Raw genomic sequence first — 25,584 nt, 5'->3', positions numbered from 1 at the left:
AGTCCCTTATCAGATATCGTATGATTTGCAAATATTTTCTCCTATTTTGTGGGTTGTCTTTTCCCTTTATTTTTTTTTGCTGAGGAAGATTCTCCCTGCACTAACATCTGTTGCCAGTCTTCCTCTTTCTGTATGTGAGCCACCGCCACAGCATGACCACTGACAGACGCGTGGTGTAGGTCTGCATCTGGGAACTGAACCCAGGCCACCAAAGCAAGGCACACTGAACTTAACCACTGGGCCACTGGGGCTGGCCCTGTCTTTTCACTTTCTTCATGGTATCCTTTGATGCACAAAGTTTTTAATTTTGATGAAATTCAGTTTACCTATTTTTTCCTTGGCCATTTGTGCTTTTGGTGTCATAACTAAGAAACTATTACCTAATCCGAGGTCTCAAAGATTTACTGCTACGTTTTCTCTTTAAGAGTTTTATAGCCTTGATTTTGGGTTAATTTTTGTATATTGTGTGAAGTAGGGATCTAGCTTCATTCTGTTGCTTGTTTCCCAACACCATTTATTGAAAAGATTATTTTTTCCCCATTGAATTGTTTTGACATTCTTGTTAGAAATCAATTGACCATAAATGTAAAGGTTTATTCCTGAACTCTCAGTTCTATTCCTTTGATCTGTATGCCTGTCCTTATGACAGTACTATACTGGTTTTTTTTGGTGAGGAAAATCAGCCCTGAGCTAACATCCATGCCAGTCCTCCTCTTTCTGCTGAGGAAGACTGGCCCTGAGCTAACATCCATGCCCATCTTCCTCTACTTTATATGGGATGCTGCCACAGCATGGCCTGACAAGTGGTGCGTTATTGTGCACCCCGGATCTGAACCCAGGCCGCCAGCAGCCGAGCACATGCACTTAACCGCTATGCCACAGGGCGGGCCCTATACTGTCTTGATTACTGTAGCTTTGTACTAAGTTTTGAAACTAGGAAGTTTGAGGTTCCAGCTTTGTTCATTTTCAAGGTTATTTTGGCTATTCTGGGTCTCTTGCATTTCCATATGAATTTTAGAGTCAGCTAGTCAATTTTATAAAAAAGACAGCTAGGGGTTTTGATAGGAATTGCACAGAATCTGTAGGTCAGTTAGGGGAGTATTGCCACCTTAACAATACTGTTTTCCAGTCCATGTGCATGGGATGTCTTTCCATTTATTTAGATCTTTTAAAATTTCTTTCAGCAGTGTTTTGTTGCTTTTAGTATACCACTTTGAAGCTCTTAACTTCTCCTTGAAAGGTCCTACATTTTCCAGATAAGTGATAGTTATTTCATTAGGTCATGTACATTATTATGCGGCACTAAAACTTTTTATTCTACTTAGCTGTTTTATGTGGTCAATTCTAATCTAAGTTTAAAGTATTCCTCATCAGTCTTTTTTTTTTTTTTTTTTGTGAGGAAGATCAGCCCTGAGCTAACATCCATGCCAGTCCTCCTCTTTTTGCTGAGGAAGACCGGCCCTGCACTAACATCTATTGCCAATCATCCTCCTTTTTTTTTTCCCCTTTTTCTCCCCAAAGCCCCAGTAGATAGTTGTATGTCATAGTTGTACATCCTTCTAGTTGCTGTATGTGGGACGCCGCCTCAGCATGGCCGGACAAGTGGTGCTTCGGTGCGCGCCCGGGATCCGAACCCAGGCCACCAGTAGCGGAGCGCGCACACTTAACCGCTAAGCCACGGGGCCGGCCCCTCCTCATCAGTCTTAATGTAAAAAATAAATGGCGAACATTAAAAATTTTCTGTTGTTTCAGAGTTGCTAATTGAATCCTTTCTCTAGAAACATGTCTATATACGACAAATTTTGTATGTGATATTGGGGATTTAGGGCCTCAGTTTTAAGAGACTCCATGGCTATATATATACTGCTAACCCAACCCCAACATTTCAGGAAAATAGTATTTATAGTGGTAGTAAAGATGAATAAATATTTTTCTTTCTCTTAATATGCCTAAATTAAAGATAACCTCTCCAGATATTTCCCTTAAGGATATTTATGTGACCCATTTCACTTTACCTTTGTAATAGTTTTCTTATGTCTCACTTTGAAGCCGCTACTCATGCACTTATTAATTCAGCTCCGTTCACCGTCAGTATAGACTCCTTGGCTGTCAAAGTAGCCTTTCTTCTATGCTTGTCATTCTCCTACTTGTAAAGTACATAATTAAATTATATGTTTGTTCTGGAAGGAGCAGGAGGGGGGAGTAGATTTCAGAGATAAAAAGAGTTTTTCTTTTGTGAGAGAGCAAAGTTTCCTTTTTGGCCTAAAGCAAGCCATTTCTGATAGGAAGGAAGATGCATGTTTCACTTAAAGTGCAAGTGCACATTCACTATGAAAAACTTTAGAGTAATGTTCAAAATATAGCTTCTTAGTTTTTTTTGGATGGAAGTGACAAGTAAAATCTACCTGTGGATCACTTTAATATTTGCATATATTAATTGTAGCAAATGCTCTGAATTTCAGAGTAGCATTTTAATATCTGAACAGGATCTTAACTTCAATACATTGGGATATATGATGATGAGTCTATGAAATTCAGTGGCAGATGCCCGTTACATTCATAGACAGTCTGTGTCGTGACCGAACACAGGAAATTAAGAGAAAAGTTGAGGGAAAGTGAAGCTGATGAATTTCTGATACCTTTCTTACATGCAGGAATAGAATCTTACAAAAGAAGAGAGATACTCTTCCCTTTTGCTACCTGGCATTTACACACCTCACCAGCTCTGATAACCCTAGGAACTTGAGCGGTTTTTTCCTTGCTGTTTTGATCCTAGCTCTTGACCCTGCCAGCCTCTAAACCTCAGATGAGTCCATCCTGAATTCTCTTTGTGTTTTCTTTGTATAACTCTTTGTGATTATTATCAGGCAATCTGAGATTTGAACATCTTTCACCCAGAAGTGCAAATAGGATCATATCTGCTTTATAGGAATTTTATATTTTACACACAGTGTTGTGTCAAAAGCCAGCTGTAGGAACGAAGGTAGTCTTTTCAACAAATGATGCTGGAATACCTGGACATCACATGCAAACAAATGAATGTAGGCGCAGGCTTTAACCCTTCACAAGAACTAACTCAAAATGGATCACAGACCTACGTGTGAAACACAAAACTGTAAAACTCCTAGAAGATAGTATGGGAGAAAATCTAGATGACCTTGGGTTTGGTGATGGCTTTTCAGATACAACACCAAAGGCATGATCCGTGAAAAAATGAATTGATAAGATGGGCTTCGTTAAAATTTAAAACTCGTTTTGCAAAAGACACTGTCAAGAGAATGTAAAGACAAGATAGAAGAAAATACTTCCAAAAGACATATTTGATAAAGGACTGTTATTCAAAATTTACAGAGAATCCTTAAAACTCAACAATAAGAAAACAACCAGATTAAAAAATGAGCCAAAGACCTTAACACAGACCTCAGCAAAGAAGATATACAGATGGCAAATAAGCATATGAAATGATGCTTCACATTCTGTATCATCAGGGACATGCAAATGTAGAGACACCACTACACATCTACTGGAACGGCCACAGTCCAGAACACTGACACCAGCAACTGCTGGTGAGGATGTGGAGCAACAGGAGCTCTGATTCACTGCTGGTGGGAGTGCAAAGCGGTACAGCCACTTTGGAAGACAGTTTGATGGTTTCTTAAAAAACTCAATGTCCTCTTAACGTGTAATCCAGTGATCACACTCCTTAGTATTTACCCAAAGGAGTTGAAAACTTATGTCCACACAAAAACCTGCACACAGATATTTATAGCAGCTTTATTCATAATTGCCAAAACTTAGAAGCAACCAAGCTGTCCTTCAGTAGGTGAATGGATAAATTAACTGTGGGACATGCAGAACATGGAATATTATTCAGTGCTAAAAAGAAATGAACCATCAAGCCGTGAAAAGACATGGAGGAAACTTAAATGCATATTACTGAGTGAAAGGAGCCAATCTGAAAAAGCTACGTACTGTATGATTCCAACTATGTGACATCGTGGAAAGGCAAAACTTTGGAGACAGTAAAAAGATCAGTGGCTGCCCAGGTTTATGGGAGAGGGAGGAATGAATAGGCAGAACAGAGGATTTTTAGGGCAGTGAGTCTATTCTGTCTGATACTGTAATGGTGGATACATGTCATTATACATTAGTCCAAACCCTTAGAATGTACACCACCGAGAGTGAACCCTAATGTAAACTGTGGACTTTGGTTGGTAATGGTGTGTTAATGTAGGTTGACCAATTGTAACAAATGTACCGCTGGTGGGGGATATTGATAATGGGGGAGGCTGTGCATGTGTGGGGACAGGGTAAGTATATGGGAAATCTCTATATGTTCTGAAGTGAAGTGAAGAGTATTCAAGCCTGAAGTTAACTTTCAAACAGTGACTGACAAGTAACTTAGCTCTTGCTACTTTGAAGTTTATTTCAGATGTCTGAATGAGTTAACTAAATAATAAATAACATGTTGGGAGAAGACTAGATCTCTAAGGGACTGACTGTCTTATTTAATGCTGTATCATTGAACCCAACACCATGTTATGTGTGCATTTAGTATTGAGTGAATCCATGGTAATACTTAATACAGTATCTGATCTAACATATTAGGTGTTTTTTCCCTAAGATGTTGCCATATGAAAAAATCATGTTATAAAAAGTTGTTTCAAAGAGGAAAGCAATATTCATAAGGACTAGAAAGTTTAAGAATGGTGTAACATTTTTATTTGCAGGAATTAAAATAATATAGGAGTGTGTTTGTTTTAGTGTAAGTTAATACGTTTAGTCTATTAACAGGTCTGAGCATCACCTGTCAAATCTGAAACTTGATTCCCTCCCCAGCTTTTGCTTCAGTCATCTTTCTTTGCTTTTAGATAATCTTTCTTATCTCCATCAGCACTGTCATTAGCACAACATTTTCTACTTCTTTATCACCAATTTGCTGTAGGAGCAGAATGCCCTGTAGATATAGCAGTTGCCTCAAACGCTTTTTGATTTATTTGAATAACATTAGTTTCCTGATTCTAAGTAACATTATAGTTACTGGGTAATTTAAATCATATTTCTTAATAAGCTGTCATATTAGAATAAATCTGTGAATTGTGAAAACTTAAGGAGTGGAAGAAATGCCTACTCCCTATAGGCATTTAATGATGTGTGTAACTTTAGTTCCTGAATAAAAAGGAAACAAGTGCAGTAAGTGAAGGCAGTAGTGAATATTAATTTCTCAGTTGGGAGAAAAAGTGTTTGCTTTCACATTTCTTCATATGATGTACATGGCATCATCTGTCATAAATTTCTCATATGTTTTGTTTACTTTATTCCTTTTGTAATTTGATTTTATATAGCTGTATTTTTGTAATAAAAACTTATTTTTAGTATGATAATTTTTAAGAATTAGCCAACACATTCATCTCAAATCCAGAGAACAGCAAATTAAATTATTGTAGTTTATAAATGACAATTTCTCTTTGCAGATAGGGAATAAAATGTGAATATTTTCTTTCATAAAGATATGAACTTAGTCTTTTCCTGATGTTATAGGGGTTATAAATAAAAAAATTAGTGCAAAATTAGTTACTATCTGACTTACATTCTGTTTTAAAAGCAAGAGTAAGCCAATGGGTCGTAGATTGGAATGCATATTGACTTATTATTGGATAGATTGGTCTGTTTAGCTATTTGACAAACATTTATTGAGCATCTGCTGTGTGCAGTGCTGGGTACTATGCTAGGAGTTAAGAGTTTCAAAGATAATGAAGACATGTATTCCTTGAATTTGTGGAATCTTTGTCTTATGATTTAGGGCACTAGTGACTTTAGTAAAAGATAAAAAAATCTTAAGTTGCAAGTGTTGTGACTGACATACCATACATGTGAGATCATTCAGATTTTAATCTCTAAATCTGATATTCAAGGGGACTTTTTAGGTAACCTTTGAAGGTTTAGGGCTGCTTATAAAGGGCTATTAAATGACCTAGAAGTATTTACCCTATCCTTAAAGCGAAGTCCAGCAGCTATACTAGAGGAGAGACGCATAGGGAGGTCTTATGGAGGAAGAGAACGGGAAGAGAAGGAAATGGAAGAGAATTCTGTTAAGAATTTTCTTACAGCTTTCTTAGGAAGGCTTTAGAGCTCAGTATTTATCTGAAAGATTGCTCTGAGTTTACTAGTCATGACAGTACTAGTCATCCATTACTAATGGACACCTAACTCCAGGATCCTTTGATCCTGAAGGATCTAGAATGTGTTCTCCCACTGGTAAACACGAACCACATGTGGCTATTTAAATTTAACTACTTTAAATTTAAAGTAGTTAACTAATTTAAAGTAGTTTAACTACTTTAAATTTAAAGTAATTAAATTTAAATAAAATTTAAAATTCACTTGCATTAGCTACATTTCAAGTACTCAATAGCTGCGTGTAGCTCATGGCTACCTCATTGGACGGTGTAGATATAGAACGTTCTCATCATCTCGGAATGCTCTTTTGCACAGCACTAATCTAGATGACAGAGTTACATGAGAAAGATGTTAGAAGGGGGTTAGTTGTGTGGAGGAGATTAGTATAGAATTGAAAAGGATATTTTCTTAACTGAGATCCTCTTAAGACTTTGAATGTGATAACATCAGTTGACATTTGGAGCATTTCAGACATTTAATTCTTATACTTTGCTCCCAGAGTAAAATAAATAAATGTAGTTTTATTTCAGGATTATAAAAATTGGCATGTTTGACTCTCAAGATGATTCTGAACATTAGAATTTGTGAATTCGCATTTCTATTGTAGATTTGATTTCATCGTGCAATCTCCTAAGGCAAATATTGATTTAACGAGATCATACTTTTTATTTTTCTTTGTTCCCATTAACTGAGTAAGCCTCTGAAGTTTTGAGCTATTCAGGTAAATCCTCATCTACTTCACCAATCTCTCAACCTTCACTCCACTTTAGAAAGCAGCAAGTGAATGTTTTTATGTTAGAAGGAAGTGCTCTCACTCTTTAGATAGTTTGCCATTCCACTTCAGACATGTGGAATTAGGGAAAAAAATTGTAATATAGCAATTTTTTTTGTATGACTGTGTGGTAAAGATGAATAAAATCTCTTATTGCCCCCCCAAATGGAAATAACTTTGTCATTTTTATTATATAATATACTGGTGAGGAAAAAAAGGGTAATAGAAAAATGAAAATGTGAACAATCTCTCTTGATCTTAATGGGAATACTTCTAGTGTGTTACCCTTGAATCTGATAATGGCTGTTGGTTTAAGGTAATGTGTCTTTTTACTGTAAGGAGAAAAACATGATCTTCTCCATACATACCAAAAAGGCATTTGATTGTATTTAACATCCATTTTTGATAATTTTAAAATCTCTTATTAAAATAAATAGCTATTTCAATAAATATGATCTTATTAATAGATTTTCTAATACTAGACTCTGTTTTCCTAAAATCCACCTTCTTTGGTCATGGTGTATTACTATTTTAACATGCTACTTGATTCTAATTGCTAATATTTATTTAAAAAATAGATTGTTGTATTTATTTTTTCTTCTTTTTTGTGTTGTCTTATCAGATTTTAATGTCACTAAAGGAATTGAAAAGGTGTCCTTATCTTTTCTGGAACAGTTTGAGAAGCATGGGACTTAGATGTACCTTTAAGGTTTCATCCCCTTGTTTGAGCCTTGGTGCTTTTGTAGGATGTAATTCTTTGCAGCTTTCTTAAATTCTTCTATATAGGGGTTGATTTATTCTTAATTTTCAAATTTATCAGCATAGAGTTACACACATTGTTTTTTATTTCTTCTGTATCTATGGTTATAAGTTCTTTTATTAATTTTGTTTTTGTGTTTTCTTAGACTAGCTAATGTTTTACCTATTTTATTATTTTATTTCCAAAGAATTAATTCTTCAGTTTTAAGTAAGTTTTTCTAATTCAATTTCCACTTTTATCATTATAAATTCCTCTCTTCTAAAGATTACTGATATCCAAATGGGTTTTTTCTTTCAGATATGTTACTTTAAGTGGAGGAAGTGAAGTGAGAAGTGAAAATTGCTTGTCTGTGGTATAGGCTTCCTACTTGTATAAAATTGCAACACTTAAGTGTAATAGGTAGTTGCTTAAAGAGAAATTATTTTTTGTTATTAATTTTTTTTTCCCCCAAAGCCCCAGTAGATAGTTGTATGTCATAGCTGCACATCCTTCTAGTTGCTGTATGTGGCACACGGCCTCAGCATGGCCGGAGAAGCGGTGCGTCGGTACACGCCCGGGATCCGAACCCGGGCCGCCAGCAACGGAGTGCGCGCACTTAACCGCTAAGCCACGGGGCCGGCCCAAAGAGAAATTATTAAGATTCCAGAATATGATTGTGACTGACAAGTTGCAGGCCATAGCTTTTCCTTCCTTTGCATCATGGTTTTGTTGAAAGGACATTTTGAAAGAATTAGTAGTGTGCAGTATCTTTTTTTGAATAACGTTTTTTTTTGTGTGTGTGTGTGTGAGGAATATCAGCGCTGAGCTAACATCCATGCCAGTCCTCCTCTTTTTGCTGAGGAAGACCGGCTCTGAGCTAAAATCTATTTCCAATCCTCCTTTTTTCCCCAAAGCCCCAGCAGATAGTTTTATGTCATAGTTGCACATCCTTCTAGTTGCTGTATGTGGGATGCTGCCTCAGCATGGCCGGAGAAGCAGTGCGTCGGTGCGCGCCCGGGATCCGAGCCCCGGCCGCCAGTAGCGGAGCGCGCACACTTAACCCCTAAGCCACGGGCTGACCCCGTGAATAACATTTTCTCATTTAGAATCTTGTAGCATCCTCAGGCGGTGCTTTGCTACGTAACTTCATGTATACTAAAGATATGAGATTGCTTGCATAGGTCACACTTTTATCTACTTAAGGATCTTACTAATTCACAGTAAAATGAGTGGTGGGTGGGTTTTAATACCAATAACATTTTGTAGAACATTAAAAAAATGTGAGAATATGAAACTAAGCTATATTTAATCACCATTAATCAATTAACACATTTCTGTTTATTGAAATGTTCCGTTTTTGTTGATTCATATGTATTTTCTTATAAAATGTTTTTTTTTAAGACTAAATTTAAGTGCTTGTCTTCCTTTGTAGGTATAAGCGTGTCTTTTCAGTTGGAACCCATGCGATTACTACATATAATCCCAATACCTTAGAAGTAACAAATCAGGTAATCATCTTAGAAGCTGTTAGACATTTGCTTGAACTCCATTTGAATTTTAAAAACCAGAATATGACCAGGACTCTCTGGCCTGAAAATCAGTATTTAAGTTAAAAATGTCGAATTTGAAAGAGATTGATATGCTTATAAAATGCTCTGTGCTCAGGACCCCAAAAAAAATAATGAAAGGGAGGAGGGGAGATCATGTGCTTATTTCTAGGCTCTAGGAGGGTATAACTTTTTGATATGTTACTCTTGATTACAGCCATCTCTTTTATGTGAAATTGGTAAATTAGTTCTTTATAATTTTAAAGGCTATATTGTCACTGTAATACAGGCATACATGAGTTAAGTCACAAGTGCAATGGTTGGAAAATACTTGACGTGGTAGTAGTATTACTGTTTATAAAGGCAAGACTAACCTGAACATAGATAAGTAAACACATTTATATATTCTAGTTTATTTTAATTCTAAATTAGGCATGTTTTACAGATTCCCTGCTTTTTTTGTTTTTAACAGATTTGCAGGTAATCATAAAATTTTATTCCCCAGTTCTTTTCACTTCTATGTATTTTAGTTGCTTTGGATTAATGTCATTAATCATTAAAATTAGAATACAGATAGGATTATTTTGTTGTCTCTGATGACTGAAAACCTTTAAAAGAACCTGTGGTATAGAATTATAAGACATAACTTCTTCTAGACCTCAATATTATTCTGTAAAATTTTTCTCATTTCAGCAGTGATTGTGAAATTAAAGTAGTAAAAATAAGTGTTGCATTTCACTATATTATAGCACCAGTTGAAAGAATTCCATTCTTTTTGTCAGTGGCCTTATGGAGACATTTGCAGCATCAGCCCTGTTGGAAAAGGACAAGGAACAGAGTTCAACCTCACATTTCGTAAAGGCAGTGGAAAAAAGTCAGAAACTTTAAAATTTTCTACCGAGCACAGAACAGAACTTCTTACAGAAGCATTGGTAAGAACAGTTTCATATTAGTAAACTAAGTTTCTTTCTTCTCTTTTTTAAATGAAACAGTTACATTAAAGTACAGATTAATGTTCTGAGCCTGTATTCTCATGATCCTTATTTTTTCTTATTGACCTTTAACTTGACACTGTGAAACTTGCACTTTTCTCTAACTGAAAGCCTGGCTTGGATAATCCTGTGTATCTGATAGTTTTTAGTCTTTTTAAGTGTATATACAAAACAAAGCAGTTGTATATTTAACCTATGTTGTTCAGTGAAGTTATACACACTTTTTATTGAATATCCTTAAACTATAACTTTAATAACATTTTTTAATGTCAAGGTTACCAAGTTGAGATTTTACCTGTTTTGAATAGAAAGGACTGAATTGTGAGTCCCCTACCAGTCTCTCGTCATAAACTGTGGTTATGTTTTCTCTTTCAGAGATTTAGAACTGATTTTTCAGAAGGAAAAATCACAGGAAGGGCAAGTATTAACATTTGTTAATATCTATTTTTATTTGTTCAGATGTTGCCCTTTATTGTGGAAATCATTTGATGATCTGTGTTCCTTTTATGGCAAAGCTAAAGGGAAAAAAAGGAAACATTTTAATGTCTCCTGACACCATGTGATAGATGAATGTAGTTTTACAGGAAACTCAAATATGAACAATTAGATTTATGGCTGTTAATGGTGATAGTTGGAAAAAATCTTCAGGCAGCATTATGAAGCATTAAAAACAACACTGTAACCATCCAGGTAGTCCTTATTCAGTATTCTAGACAGCTTCAGTAAGCATCACATTGCTGATAATACTTGTTGGAACATGCCGTAGTTGTTTGGTGTAGGAGTTTTTTATTTCAGAAGTATTAAAGTTGTAAGAAGGTTTGGGTATGTCGAAACTGTCATATGTTCTTGCACTGGGTCTGGCCAGTGATGAAGCTTTGCACGGTCCTCTGACAGCTTTGAGGAAGTCATGGTTGCTTATTGGAATTTTCTTAACTTTCCCAAGCCTTCTCTAATTTTGTCACAGGAGCATTTAAACTAAATCAGAGACTTCTGGGGAGGGGAAATGGGAGTTTATGCTTTTTTCATTCCCTTGAAATATTGAATTTCTTTCCATGAGAAGATATTGCTTTTATAATAGCCAGAGGGTGGGGGCAGAATACTGGCTAAACTCATAGCACTGTTCAGAACTCTGGCTTCTGGCAAAAGGCAAGGACTGAATTCTGATATGCTTTGCAGTGCCATTCCCCTGTCTTTCTTAAGCCCTCATCCTTTCTATGGATGTTCTGCTTGTTTTAGCATCCCAGAAGCCTCAGTGATCTCAACTCAAGCGATTGGCTGGTTGCCCAGGAGCCATTTAAAATAGTTTAATGGCAGTTGGCAAGCTGCTTGTTTCTTGTTCCTGATGAGCCATAGTCAAATAAATCATAATCATATATAAATCGTAATTTGGGGTGCTTATTATAATTATGTTAGCAGGTGAGTTTTCTGTATATCTCATCTGTGTGGAAAACAACTGCTTCCAAAAGCGTACTTCAAGATTTTGTTTGTAAGCTTCCCTTTATATCAGTTAACTTGAGCAACTTAATGCTTTTCAGATCTTTGTGGTGGAAACAGTATCTCTAGAAGATTGCCTGAAGGACAGTCCACCTAATTTTACATCAGGAATAAGTGGCACCTCCTCCTCCCCCAAAAGCTGTGCTGCCTAAACAACACTCTTGCATAAATGGAATTTGGCCCTCAGGCCTCCACTTGCCCCTAGATATACTCTAAATCCGGGTCTCAAGTCTCTCTCTCTCGGCCTCCACAATCCTAAGGGTTAATGATGTCTTTCCATCGGCTCATCTCGTCATGGCAGCTGGGAGGAATGGCGCATATCCCGCAGAGTGGGTTGAGGGCATGTAAACAAGCATCGTTTGGAAAAGCACGGCCATTTTTGTGGCCTTCCTTCTACCCCTACACCACCCCACCAAGGTGTGGTGCTGCTCCATCCTTTAGTTCAGAATCAAGACACTAAATATATTCTTGGCCCCTTTGTTTTTCTGCAGAATTCCTTTTATGGAACTATAATGTGCATGATGCCATCGATCAGTAATGCTGAAGGGACTTGATGTGATATGATCCTATGAACCTCATTGCTGGGTTTGGTGTTGGGATGTTGATGGAAGTGTTTACTTAATGCCTTACTCTCTTTTCTGAGCACCTACAAGAGGTTTTCTCTCTTATTTCAGTATTAGAAATAGTACTCTTGAACAACCAATTTATTTTTACCTTAAGAATCATGTAACTGACCATGCGTTCCTCTTCATATTGGTCGGCAGAAAACTTTGTGGACTTTTTGGGAGGGCAAGGGGATATTCATTTCACATCTGACACTGTTATCCTTATTTTCTCTGCGTCATTTTGGCTTCATTTTAAATTATTTTCTCTATCACATCATTTTGCTTGGCAGCTTCAATTAAACTTTTTTTTCTTTTTAAGAATAAAACTGGATAGTAAATGGATATTGACCATTTTCAAGATATTAGAACCTTTAATTTACGAAGGAATGTTTTCATCTAAATGTAGTTTTACTTGCTAATGCCATCAAACTTCTAAAGATGACTTTCTGTTGGTGTGACTAGAAAAGCCTAAGGTCAAACGGAGACTTCAGCTTTTCTGTGTGTAGGAAGAAAATCTACATTAGTATATTGAACTGACTCAGGTTGTTTAAATTAAATACTGTAACTTCCCAAACTTCTTTTCAGTATCTACCTGGGATTAAAGGAATCAATCAACAAAAGTTGCAATCTTTTTCCTGATAAAATTCTTTCAGAATAACATGTCTATTTAGAATTTCCTTTTTTTTTTTTCTTTTTATAGATTTGCGTGACTTAAAATTGTTTCACAAAATATTGTAACCCAAACCTTTGTTAATTTAAAAAGGACATAACAGTCAGTCATGTGCCACATAACGACGTTTTGGTCAACAATGGACCATGTATACGACAGTGGTCCTGTAAGATTAGTACTATATAGCCTAGGTGTGTAGTAGACTATATCATGTAGGTTTGTGTAAGCACACTCTATGATGTTTGCACAATAACAAAATTGCCTAACAGCACATTTCACAGAACAGATCCCCATCGTTCAGTGACCCATGACTGTATTGTCTTCACTTAGAGTGAACATTCTTAATTAAATAAACACAAACCTCCAAATAGCTAAAATTGCTGATGTTTTTAACAATTTGGATAGTAGCCCTAAATATTTATAATATTGTTTAGATTTTTGGTTGTTTTAGCAGTGAATGATACATTAAATGTAACTTTATTTTACAGGAAGCTTAAATATGAAGCTAAAAGTAATATTATTTCTCTCTCTAGAGATATAACTGCTATAAGCATCACTGGAGTGATACAAGAAAACCTGTCATTTTGGAAGTAACTCCTGGAGGCTTTGACCAAATTAATCCTGCAACCAACAGAGTCCTCTGTTCCTATGACTATAGAAATATTGAAGGCTTTGTAGATCTCTCTGATTATCAAGGAGGGTTTTGTATACTTTATGGAGGGTTTAGTAGATTGGTAAGTAGAGTTTTTAAAAAGTCATTTAAAAAGGGACATGACCATTTGAAGGAAAGCAGGGTTTTTATACTTCATTTTGAAATTTCGTCTGAGTCCTCCCTCTCGGAGAAAGTATGGTATTAAAAGTGCAGGATTTGGTATGAAAGACGCCTGAGTTTGAATCTCAATTTGCAGCTCTCTAAAATGAGGAGTAATACGTATGTCATAGATTTTTTTTTTTTTTTTTTTTTTTTGGGAATTGGGTGAGATAATTCATGTAAAATGCTTAGGCGTAGTGCGTGGCTTAGTATTCAATAAATGGTAGTTCCAGTTGTTATTTTCATTAGTATCCAAGTCTTACCTGCAAGTTTCTAAGCTTTCTTTGAGAAAGTAGTTTAAAATCTCTTATTTTTCTAGTCTTTCCTCTTTTGCACAGCTGTTTGTAATCTGAAATCTGAGTATTCACTGAAGCTTCAAATTTGGAATTCATCGCATGTTTTTGTCTTGAAATTCTGAATTTTATGTAAATTGTGGGGTACAGCAGAAGCCACTTAAGATGCTGACACCCTGTTTGTTAATCAGTAATAGAAGTCGAGCTATAGATGATGATCATCTTTTTTATAAGAAACATCCTGCCTGCTTTAATTAAACTCCACCTCTCAAGGATGAGTGAGAAAGAGTCTCTGCATGGAGAGGCTCAGTTGAACTTACTCTCAAGAATCATTTCTCTTGAGAATTTTAATTCCTGTAGCTACCTTAGTGGCCTGGAACACTACTCCAAGATTTAGTGTTCGGTACGTAAATTTTCCTTCCCTGGATAGCAGAGCCGGGGAAAGCGTGAAACTTTTAGATACACGAGAGGCTAGAGAGTACCAAAAGGAAAATAAAAAGAATGATGGGGAGCTGAACACGTTGATTTACAAAATATGTTAGCTCTTCTGGGTTATAGGCCTTTTTCTATCCTAGATACCATTCTTACCCGGCTGAGTGATACCATCCTAGTGTACCTCATCTAGGAGCACACATGTAGACATTTTGTTACCTCTGAGTCTAGACCCAAAAGATGGAGGCCCAAAGAGAAAATTAGTTTCCTCTCCCACTCTAAAGCAGCCTAAATCCTGCTGTTGTAGTGCTGTCCAAAGGCTTGTCTTTTCCCTGGGCGGTGGAAATTTGTAATGATTAACGCCTTGGTGGAAAACATACCTAATTACAGGAATATGGCCTTGCAGACCTTAACTGGGTAATTGTATCACAGTAATTCATCCAAGCTTTACAATGCATGAGGTAAACATAAAGGATGAGAATTGTTTGATACTCCTCAGTTGCCAACATTTTTTATTGCTTGATGGCATCAAGCTGTTTTAATTTTAATCATCCATTTCATAAGCATACTCTCTTCCTTTTAAAAGACAATAGCTAAAATGCCTCAATTCACTGCAGATATGATACCATGACAGATTTGTTCAACAAACCATTATCTGCATCAACAAAACTTCTGCATCCATAGTGACTGTGATAAGCTGGCTGAGAATGAAATCAGGTTTTAAAATATGATCTGATCCAGTGTTTCTAAGCAGGGAAGCTATTGGCATTCTGGGCAGGACAATTCTTTCTTGTGTGGGACTCCTCTGTCTTGCCTTTTCCAGGACATTTAGCATTTCCGGCCTCCAGGCACCAAGTGCAAGCAGAAATACCTTATCCTTACCTTGTAAATACATTCCTGGAGATTGGTTTGTAATATGCGTAGGCCAATGACATTTAAACATTCTTCAAGGTAATCTTACAAGAAAGCTCGCTGTATAAAAACAGATTAAATCAGAGCCACCTTAGTTGAAACTGAGGATCCTGTCCACATAGAACCCACCACCCCTACTGGACTTGGCTTGGGTCTCTGAGGACCCTTTTGGAAGCCTCAGAGTGCTGTTTTCCATCCAGTAATGACCTGAGAAGTTATGAGTTAATTTTTGTTCAGTGAATTATTTGCAATGCTCTACATCCCAGACTTTGTGATTTTGATTCCTTAACAGTGTTTCAACCACAACACACTGCTTATTTTCCTCTGATAAGATCTACTAACTTTTTTCCTCTAGATTTGCTACTTCAGTCTCTTTTTCTGTGAGTTGATTCAATATGGTCACATTTTACTTGTTTCAACTCTGACTTTTTAAATTTTAAAATTTGTGCAGCATTTATTTGCATCAGAGCAAAGAGAAGAAATTATCAAAAGTGCAATAGATCATGCTGGCAACTACATAGGTATTTCATTGCGGATCAGAAAAGAACCTTTAGAATTTGAGCAATATTTGAATCTTCGCTTTGGAAAATACAGCACTGATGAGTCCATTACATCTTTAGCAGAGTTTGTAGTCCAAAAAATATCACCTAGACATTCGGTAAGACCCATGTGTTAAAAATAAAAATTTGTTCATCTGATTTTGATATTTTTGTTCAATAATTTTTAATATGTCTCAATTTTGTTTGAAGGAACCCGTAAAAAGAGTTCTAGCACTTACAGAAACATGTTTAGTAGAACGTGATCCAGCAACCTATAATATTGCAACATTGAAGCCTTTAGGAGAAGTAAGTTTCAGCAATATTAGCTTAAATGAGTTTTCTTCCTATTGATAAATTACAGTAGTTTTCTTTCTATTTTAATATTTTTTCATGCCTAAAGAATGGGAAACAGAAAGAATCTCCATTTAATTCTTCACATTATTATGTTTATTGATCTTAGAACAAAGAATATTGCAAAATTTATTTTCCAAGTATACAATGAATAGAACTTTTTATTCAATAATTGTATGAAAATTTGAATCAGACTTTTAAGCAGCTCTTAAATTCTGATATTGTAAAGTTACATTTTTAAATATCGACTTTTGTAAGCTAAACGATGTTAGTTTTTCTAATGAAATACCATCAAACTGAACATCTTTTGTTGAACTTGTGTCTTGTTTTCATTAGGTATTTGCATTGGTTTGTGACTCAGAAAATCCACAACTTTTTACCATTGAATTTATAAAAGGGCAAATACGGAAATATTCTTCAACAGAGAGGTATTTTTTTAAATTCATCAAGCTTTTGAGATCCTACTATGTGCAAGGCAAAGTTCTCCATCAAAGAGGAAAAACAAAGATTTATAATCTAGAACTCTAGAATTATGTAACTTAGGAAAAGACAACATTATTTTGTTGCATATTTAAAATGACCTTCCGGGCTGGCCTGGTGGCATAGCGGTTAAGTTTATGTGCTCTGCTGTGGCAGCCAGGGTTTTGCTGGTTCGGATCCTTGGCACGGACCTACTCACGGCTCATCAAGCCATGCTGAGGCGGCATCCCACATAGAGCAACTAGAAGGATGTACGGCTATGACATACAACTGTCTACTGGGGCTTTGGGAGGGGGAAAAAAAGGAAAAAAGGAGGCAGATTGGCAGTGGATGTTAGCTCAGGACTAATCTTAAACAACAACAACAAAAAAGATGTTGAGAAGCTTGAAAAAATAAATAAAATAAAATGATATTCATTGAGTTTTCAGATTCCTAAAGCGAATAAAAATGGTGACTTGATTTTAAATGAAATGTTGAAAATAAAGTATTTCTGTAATTTATGCCTTTAAAATAGCACCTTTCACTTTTATTGCTAAATTGTTTGGATAACAGCCGCAAGTTACTTTAATGTAAATACACTTGAAGCTAGATTTTTATAACTTAGTATTGTTAAGCTAGTTAATAATTTTCCAGTGGAGCATGCCTGCATACTTTTATATTACTGTGACGTGTCTGTTGCTGTGAAAACTGAGAGATGCTGTAGCTCTCAAACTCCTCCTGTAAGATAAACACACTTACAGTGCTGTTATGCTGTGAATGACTGGATCTCCCTTCATGCACTAAGGCATTGTCATGGAATTGGCAGATTTTACATTCCAGGTAGTTCTTTCATGTTGTAAATAGATCGAGACTTGAATTGTTTTTTAAAAGTTAGTTGAAACAGTTCTAGTACATTTTGCCACTGTCTACAATACAACGTTATTGAAGTGTTTTCATTTCCTGTAGTATGACCAGTAACTGTTTCTTACCTTAGAAGGTTTTTGATCTGAAGTCAACAAAAATGGCATCTTAGTAAGCGAAAGGTTATATTTTTTCCTGTCCTGAATTCAGGGAAGAGAACTTCTGAAAAAGTTAGTGCAGATGTTCTAATCAGAGGACGGATCTCAACACTTGCAGTTTGTCATGTGCTTAATGTAGATTATATTGTTTAATCCTGGTGGTAGCCCAAGGAAGAAGATGCCATTATTCCCAATAAAGCTGACACGCAGAAAGTAAAGCAATTTCTTTGTGACTTTGGATTAGGAAAAGATTTCTTAGATGTAATACCAAAAGCACAATTGATAAAAGAAAAATTCGAAACTTTGACACCATTTAGAAAAGGAAAAGACAAGCCACAGACAGAAAATATTTGGAAAACATATAGCTGATAAAGGACTTGCATCCAGAATATATAAAGAACTCTTAGAACTTGATACTAAAAAAACAAAAAACTCAATAATAAATAGACAAAAGATTCAAATAGACACCAGAGAAGATATCTGAATGGTAAATAGCACATGAAAAGATCACAAGTGATTATGGAAAAAATTAAAACCACTACTTAACCACTAAAATCGGTAACCTCAGAAAGGGCAGCAATGCCAGTTGTCAACAAGGATGTAGAGGAACTGGAACTTGCATATATTGCTGGTGAGGATGTAAAATGATAAAACTGCTTTGAAAACCAGTTTGGCAATTTCTTAAAAGATTAAACATATACTTATCATATGATCCAGCAATTCCACTCCTAAGTATTTACCCAAGAAAAATGAAAACGTATGCCCACACAAATACTTGCATGTGCGTGTTCATAATAACATTAGTCATAATAGCCAAAACTAGAAACTGTCCATATATACATCACCTGATGAGTGGATAGACGAAAATGTTGTGCATCCATACAATGGAGTACTACTCAGCCATAAAAAGGACTGAACCTTAAAAACATATAAGTAAAATAAGCAAGACATACAAGGCGATTCCATTTCTATGAAGTTTTTTTTAATAAACTTCACTTTTTAGAGCAGTATTAGGTTCTCAGCAACATTGAAGAAAAGGTACAGAGATTTCTCCTATAACTCCTATACTCCCCCACATGAGCATACCCTCCCCCATTATTAACATTCCTCACCAGAGTGGTATATTTGCTGTAATTGATGAACCTACAGGTTTGGACAAATGTATAATAACGTGTATCCACCATTATAGTATCAATACAGAGTAGTTTCACTGCCCTAAAAATCCTCTGCTCTGCCATTTCCCCCTACCTCCCAAGCTTGGCAACTACTGATCTTTTACAGTCTCCACAGTTGCCTTTTCCGTAGTATCATAGTTGGAATTATACACTACTTAGCCTTTTCAGATTGGCTTCTTTCGTTTCCTCTTCTTTTCATGGCTTGATAGCTCATTTCTTTTTAGCACTGAATAATGTTCCATCGTCTGATGTACCATGGTTTATTTATCTATTCACCTATTGAAGGGTAGCTTGGTTGCTTCCAAGTTTTGGCAATTATGAATAAAGCTGCTGTAAACATCTGTGTGCAGGTTTTTGTAGGGACATAAGTTTTCAACTTTAGGTAAATACTAAGGAATCTGATCACTGGATCATTTGGTAAGACGATGTTGAGTTTTGTAAGAAAACTGCCGAACTGTCTTCCAGAGTGGCTGTACCGCTTTGCATTCCCACCAGCAGTGAATCAGAGCTACTGTTGCTCCACATCCTCACCAGCAGTTGCTGGTGTCAGTGTTCTGGACTGTGGCCATTCCAGTAGATGTGTAGTGGTGTCTCTACATTTGCATGTCCCTGATGATACAGAATGTGAAGCATCTTTTCATATGCTTATTTGCCATCTGTGTATCTTTGGTGAGGTCTGTGTTAAGGTCTTTGGCTCATTTTTTAGTCTGGTTGTTTTTTTTGTTGTTGAATTTTAAGAAATCTTTGTATCTTTTGGGTAACAGTGCTCTATGAGATATGTCTTTCATAAATATTTTCTCCCAGTCTGTGGCTTGTCTTTTCATTCTCTTGGTGAAGATTCTTGAAAAAGCAAGACTGTAGAGACAGAAAGCAGTAAATAGTTGCCTGGGGCTGGGGAGTTTTTTGCCGGTGGACACAAGGAAACTTTTTGGGGTGATGGAAGTGTATCAAAACTGGATTGTGGTAATGATTGCACAACTGTATAAGCTTAATAAAAATTATCAAACTGTATATTTTAATTGGGTGAATTTTGTGATTTGTAAGTTATACGTCAGTAAAACTGTTAAAAATAAAATAAGCAACAGAGGCCAGCCCAGTGGCATAGTGGTTAAGTTCTCATGCTCTGCTTTGGTGGCCTGGAGTTCGCAGGTCCGGATCCCAGGCGCAGACCTACACACCGCTTATCAAGCCATGCTGTGGCAGGCGTCTCACGTATAAAGTAGAGGAAGATGGGCACGAATGTTATCCCAGGGCCAATCTTCCTCAGCAAAAGGAGGAGGATTGGCAACGGATGTTAGCTCAGGGCTAATCTTCCTCACCAAAAAAAATAATAATAATAAAATCAAAAACAACAAAAAAACATTAAAGCTACAGTCCTTAAGTAACTTGTACAAGGTATGTGACAGCAAAGTGAAGAGCTAGTATTGCAACTCTAGGCTGTCTCCTAAAGCCTCTGTTCTTTTGTGCTTCCCCTTGGACCTGGAGTGCCCCCTTGAGCAGGTTATCTGCTACAAGGCCTATGCTGCACTCTGAATCAGGAATTCCCCTTAATTATCAATCCTAAAACCTTTTTATTTTTAACCTTGCTTAGGGATTCTTTATTAGCGAGTTTGCTGGATGGAGTCAGAGCCTCTGGTAACAGAGATGTTTGTGTAAAAATGACACCAACTCATAAAGGTCAGCGATGGGGGTTACTCAGCATGCCTGTTGATGAGGAAGTAGAGAGCCTTCATCTCAGATTCTTGGCTACACCTCCAAGTAAGTATCGATTTAAATATAATTGCACTTCTGTCCATCTACTTAATAAGAATTTAGGAATGCAAGCATCTAAATCTTTTTGAACTTTTTCATCTCCTTACAGATGGTAACTTTGCAGATGCTGTATTCAGGTTCAACGCAAATATTTCATATAGTGGAGTTCTGCATGCAGTAACGCAGGATGTAAGATAAATTGTATCATAATTTGTTCATTGTCATTAACTTTTGGTATGGAAACTTTTTTGAAATATGCTTCCTTCACCTAGGGTCTCTTCTCAGAAAACAAAGAGAAACTGATCAATAATGCCATAACAGCATTATTGTCCCAAGAGGGGGATGTTGTTGCTTCAAATGCTGAACTTGAGAGTCAGTTCCAGGCTGTGAGGAGGCTTGTGGCTTCCAAAGCTGGTTTTCTAGCCTTCACTCAGCTTCCAAAGTAAGTTATCTTCTGAAACTTAACTTCTTTTAGAGAATTTGAACAACTTAAAATAGCAAATAATCAACAGGTCACCTCTTTATATCTGGCTTTATAAACCTGGTACGTTTTATTTGGTGATGTGGTAGTTTTTATTCATGAGAAATAAAGAAGGAAGGCAAGTGGAACTGAAGGGGGTTGTTGGTCCCATACTCATCCATAATATTACTGACTCTTGTTCTATTGAATTTGAACAGGAGATTGTATGCCTTTTAGTTTTAATTAACCTTAAAACAAATCTTCCCCCCTCAAAGAAAAAAACTATTATGAAAACTGGTAGGTGCCAGGAGTGGGATTCAAAATATGTAATTGCTGTAGGAATGTAGTGGAAACTTAAGATGATTTATTGTTATATTTTAATAATAATAGAATAGGGGCTGGCTTAGCGGTTAAGTGCGCGCACTCCGCTACTGGCGGCCCAGGTTCGGATCCCAGGCACGCACTGACACACCGCTTCTCCGGCCATGCTGAGGCCACGTCCCACATACAGCAACTAGAAGGATGTGCAACTATGACACAACTATCTACTGGGGCTTTGGGGAAAAAATGGAGGAGCATTGGCAATAGATGTTAGCTCAGAGCCGGTCTTCCTCAGCAAAAAGAGGAGGATTAGCATGGATGTTAGCTCAGGGCTGATCTTCCTCAAAAAAAAATAATAATAATAGAATAGAATAATGCTCTGATATTGCTATTACATGCTTGTTTTTTTGTTCCGCAAGGTTTCGGGAGCGTCTAGGAGTGAAGGTAGTAAAAGCTCTCAAGAGGAGCAACAATGGAGTTATCCATGCTGCTGTTGATATGCTCTGTGCCCTCATGTGTGTGAGTAGAGTTTTTCTTATGGAAACTGATTTTTCTTAAGTTGACTGATGGTTTAAATTTCCACAAACTGAGATTTTCATTGTACCAATGAAATTTAATGTTTCTATGTTTCCTGAATTGCTCTCATAGCCATTTATTTATTCAAATAAACATTTATTCAGCATATCCCATAAACCAGGCACTGTGCTATGTACTAGAAATATAAAAATGTTAAGACAAAGTTCCCTCCTTCCTTGAAATTGCTGACAGTCTAGAAAGGTCAGCATATGTCTACAATATAAAATAGTAAGGGCCATGGGATTCCCTAAAAAGCAGCACTTAATTTTGGTTTTGTGGTGAGGAGAGGATGAAAGGTTTCAGGCCATTCTTTGTGGAAGACGTTATACTTGATCTGAATCTTGAAGGACAGGCAGGTATTTTCCAGCTGTGAGAAGGCTTTCCTGAGAAAGCCATGTTTGGGAAGCAGCAAATAAGTATGGCTGGATCATAAGGTATGTAAGGGGGCGTGTGGGATTAGGAGTTAACAGCTAGAGATGTATGCAGAGACAGTCATAAAAAGCCTTTGTGTCAGACAAAGAAGCTAGATTTGTATTCTGTAGTAAGGAACAACTGAAAGATTTTTCAACAGAGGAGCAGTAACATATCAGGTTTGAATTTTAGAAAGCTCATCGGTGGTATGTGGAGAGTAGATTAGAGGTAAAGTTAGAGTCAGATAGACCAAATTGTCATGTAAGAAATGAGATGCTGAGGTAGGATAGGGGCTAAAGAGGGCACATTTGAAAGCTCTTTGAGAGGTGGAGATCTAACTTGGTGACAGCTCGTATGGGGGGGGAAGCAATTGTTCAGTATCACTTTGAAGTTTTTGATTTACCTCGATTTTGTCTATAGTATATGGGATTTTATTCCTTATATAAGATGGTTTAGGCAAGCTTGGTGGTATAGAATAAATGTAAGTAATCACTTGGATAAAACCTTGCATTTATTCCCAAAAGTGAATCTTATTATCTTAACTATTTTATTGTCTTTACTACTCCAAATAATTCCATGAAAAGACTTAGTGGGATAACTAGAACATAAAATAACAATAGTGTGAAGCAAACCCATTGAGTCCTCACTACATATTAGGTTTGGCTGTGTATTCTACATGAATTACCTCATTTAAGCTTTCTAACAGTCCTGAGACAAGTACTATTATTCCCACTTTACAGCTGAGGAAACCTTGCTTACGATCAGCAGCAGTCAGTAGCAGAATTAGAACTTGATCTTTATTCTTAACTATCTTGCTGGAATCCTTTTTACACTCTAAAGTTATCCCAACAATCAAGAGAATCACCTTGAGACAAAGAAGTATTTGCTACTAATTTTAGTACTTGCTTTTAAATTCTAAGTTTTATTGCAATTTTAAATTATGAAATTGGGGGAATGGGAGTGGGTGTTACTTGCCTTATAAGAAGGAGATCTGTGACTTTTGAGAGAGCACCTTGTGGAGTACTATCTACAGTTACTTGTTGGGCAAATTATCTGTAAAGTCTCATCTGACCCAAGGGAAATCATCATTTCTGCCTGCTTGTCTTATCACGAGTTTCCTTTCTGTCTTAAACTTTAAAGTCTTTTGATTCTTTCAGTATTTAATGAATACTCTTTATAAATGACTTTTGAGTGATGCCACCATGTGGGACTGCTCGTGAATTTATCACTGTTTTTAATCAATAGCCCATGCATGATGACTATGACTTAAGGCAAGAACAGCTAAACAAAGCCTCTCTTCTCTCTTCAAAGAAGTTTCTGGAAAACTTACTGGAGAAATTTAATTCCCATGTGGTAAGTTATAATTAAATTTGTTTTAATGAGAAATACCATCCGTTATTGAAATGTATTCTAGAACTGCAACATGGACAGTTGTGTTTTTTTTTAGTTGCAGCCCCCAACTTTGGTCGGTATTGGTCACGGTTCAGCTTAGTCACTAATAATCAAATGTTTTAGGACTATATCCATTCATCTGGGAAGGATAAGTTGCAAAGCTTTTAGATTTTTACAATGGTATTCCAGATTTTTTGCTTTTTTTCTCTTTCTTTAAAAATGTCATTATGAAATAAGCTGCTCTAAAAAAAAATTAAGCTAAATCTTTGTTCCTCAGTCACTGGTAACAATTTTGGAGATGGGCAATCTGTACTATCTAGAAGAAACATGAATTAATTGCCGGAGTTTTGCAAGTGTTAACGATTGCTTTTTTTTTTTTTTATAATTTTATTTATTTTTTATTTTTCCCCCCAAAGCCCCAGTAGATAGTTGTATGTCATAGTTGCACATCCTTCTAGTTGCTGCATGTGAGACTCGGCCTCAGTATGGCCGGAGACGCGGTGCATTGGTGCGCGTCCGGGATCCGAACCTAGGCCGCCGGCAGCAGAGCACACGCACTTAACCGCCAAGCCACGGGGCCGGCCCATGATTGCTTTTTATACAAGTACACATTAACCTTTTTTTTTTAATATTTATTTATTTATTTAGTGTGTGTGTGGGGAAGATCAGCCCTGAGCTAACATCCATGCCAGTCCTCCTTTTTTTTGCTGAGGAAGACTGGCCCTGGGCTAACATCCATGCCCATCTTCCTCCACTTTATATGGGACGCCGCCACAGCATGGCCTGACAAGCGGTGTGTTGATGCACGCCTGGGATCCGAACCCGGGCTGCCAGCAGTGGGGCGCATGCAGTTAACTGCTATGCCGTGCGGCCGGCCCCACACACATTAACATTTAGTTAAACGTATTTGAGTAGTCTTGGTTATTCTCTTGAAATTGGACTGAATTTTAATTATTTTCCTTTTGAGATATAGTAAGCAGTGGATTTGCTACATTAGTTAAAACAGGTGCTTCGTAGAGTCACTGAACTTTGAATCTCTTATTGAGAAATTAAATGTTTCCTTCTAACATATAGAATAAGAGAAAGAAACACATTGTTGCTGTGTTTTTAAATGAAGCTCTCTATCCTAAGTCAAGGTAATATGTTACTTTGTTTCAGGATCATGGGACTGGTGCCCTGGTTATTAGTTCACTCTTGGACTTCCTTACTTTTGCCCTCTGTGCTCCGTATAGTGAGACAACAGAAGGGCAGCAGTTTGATATGCTCTTAGAGATGGTAGCATCCAATGGAAGAACCCTCTTTAAACTCTTTCAGGTGAGAGTTTGTATTTTTCTTATTAGATAACAACTGATCTAAGAGAACCACTTTTTAGGTCAGTTTGTTTTTAAAATAATGTGTGTGCTTCTGTAGTCATGTTGATAAATAAATACGGCCTAGTGCATTATCATATTAGGATATTTAATTCTGCAGATTTCTTGGTATTTCATGTAGAGCTCTGTTGATGGTCTTTGACCACTGCTTTGACTCTGTTGCCCATCTTTTCATCTTAGAAGTAGTGACAAATTCATTTTTTTCCTCTGGTAGGCCCAAAGTTCCTGTTTTTTTTTACAAATTCCCAAATAATAAGATGAGTTTTACCAGGGCTGTTCATAAACAATTAAAAACATTTGTTTTTTCGTATA

General features: G+C 36.6%; 1 protein-coding gene across 3 annotated transcripts in view; it reads left to right on the top strand.

The window, feature by feature from the left end:
* Positions 1 to 25,584, top strand: part of DNAJC13 (DnaJ heat shock protein family (Hsp40) member C13) — a 114,511-nt gene that overhangs the window by 19,860 nt on the left and 69,067 nt on the right. For all 3 annotated transcript variants that reach the window (XM_087430566.1, XM_087430565.1, XM_004419367.3), the window contains exons 3-15: positions 9,124 to 9,199; positions 10,021 to 10,170; positions 10,606 to 10,647; positions 13,533 to 13,733; positions 15,899 to 16,105; positions 16,197 to 16,292; positions 16,674 to 16,765; positions 20,582 to 20,748; positions 20,852 to 20,931; positions 21,015 to 21,184; positions 21,943 to 22,042; positions 23,756 to 23,863; positions 25,061 to 25,216. In XM_087430566.1, coding sequence (XP_087286692.1) covers positions 9,124 to 9,199; positions 10,021 to 10,170; positions 10,606 to 10,647; positions 13,533 to 13,733; positions 15,899 to 16,105; positions 16,197 to 16,292; positions 16,674 to 16,765; positions 20,582 to 20,748; positions 20,852 to 20,931; positions 21,015 to 21,184; positions 21,943 to 22,042; positions 23,756 to 23,863; positions 25,061 to 25,216 — 1,645 coding nt within the window. The remainder of the gene's footprint in view (positions 1 to 9,123; positions 9,200 to 10,020; positions 10,171 to 10,605; positions 10,648 to 13,532; positions 13,734 to 15,898; positions 16,106 to 16,196; positions 16,293 to 16,673; positions 16,766 to 20,581; positions 20,749 to 20,851; positions 20,932 to 21,014; positions 21,185 to 21,942; positions 22,043 to 23,755; positions 23,864 to 25,060; positions 25,217 to 25,584) is intronic.

Source organism: Ceratotherium simum, chromosome 5, assembly GCF_057802395.1.
Source record: "Ceratotherium simum simum isolate JZ-2026a chromosome 5, ASM5780239v1, whole genome shotgun sequence".
Taxonomy (NCBI): Eukaryota; Metazoa; Chordata; class Mammalia; order Perissodactyla; family Rhinocerotidae; genus Ceratotherium; species Ceratotherium simum.
This window is presented reverse-complemented; position numbering and strand designations above follow the sequence as displayed.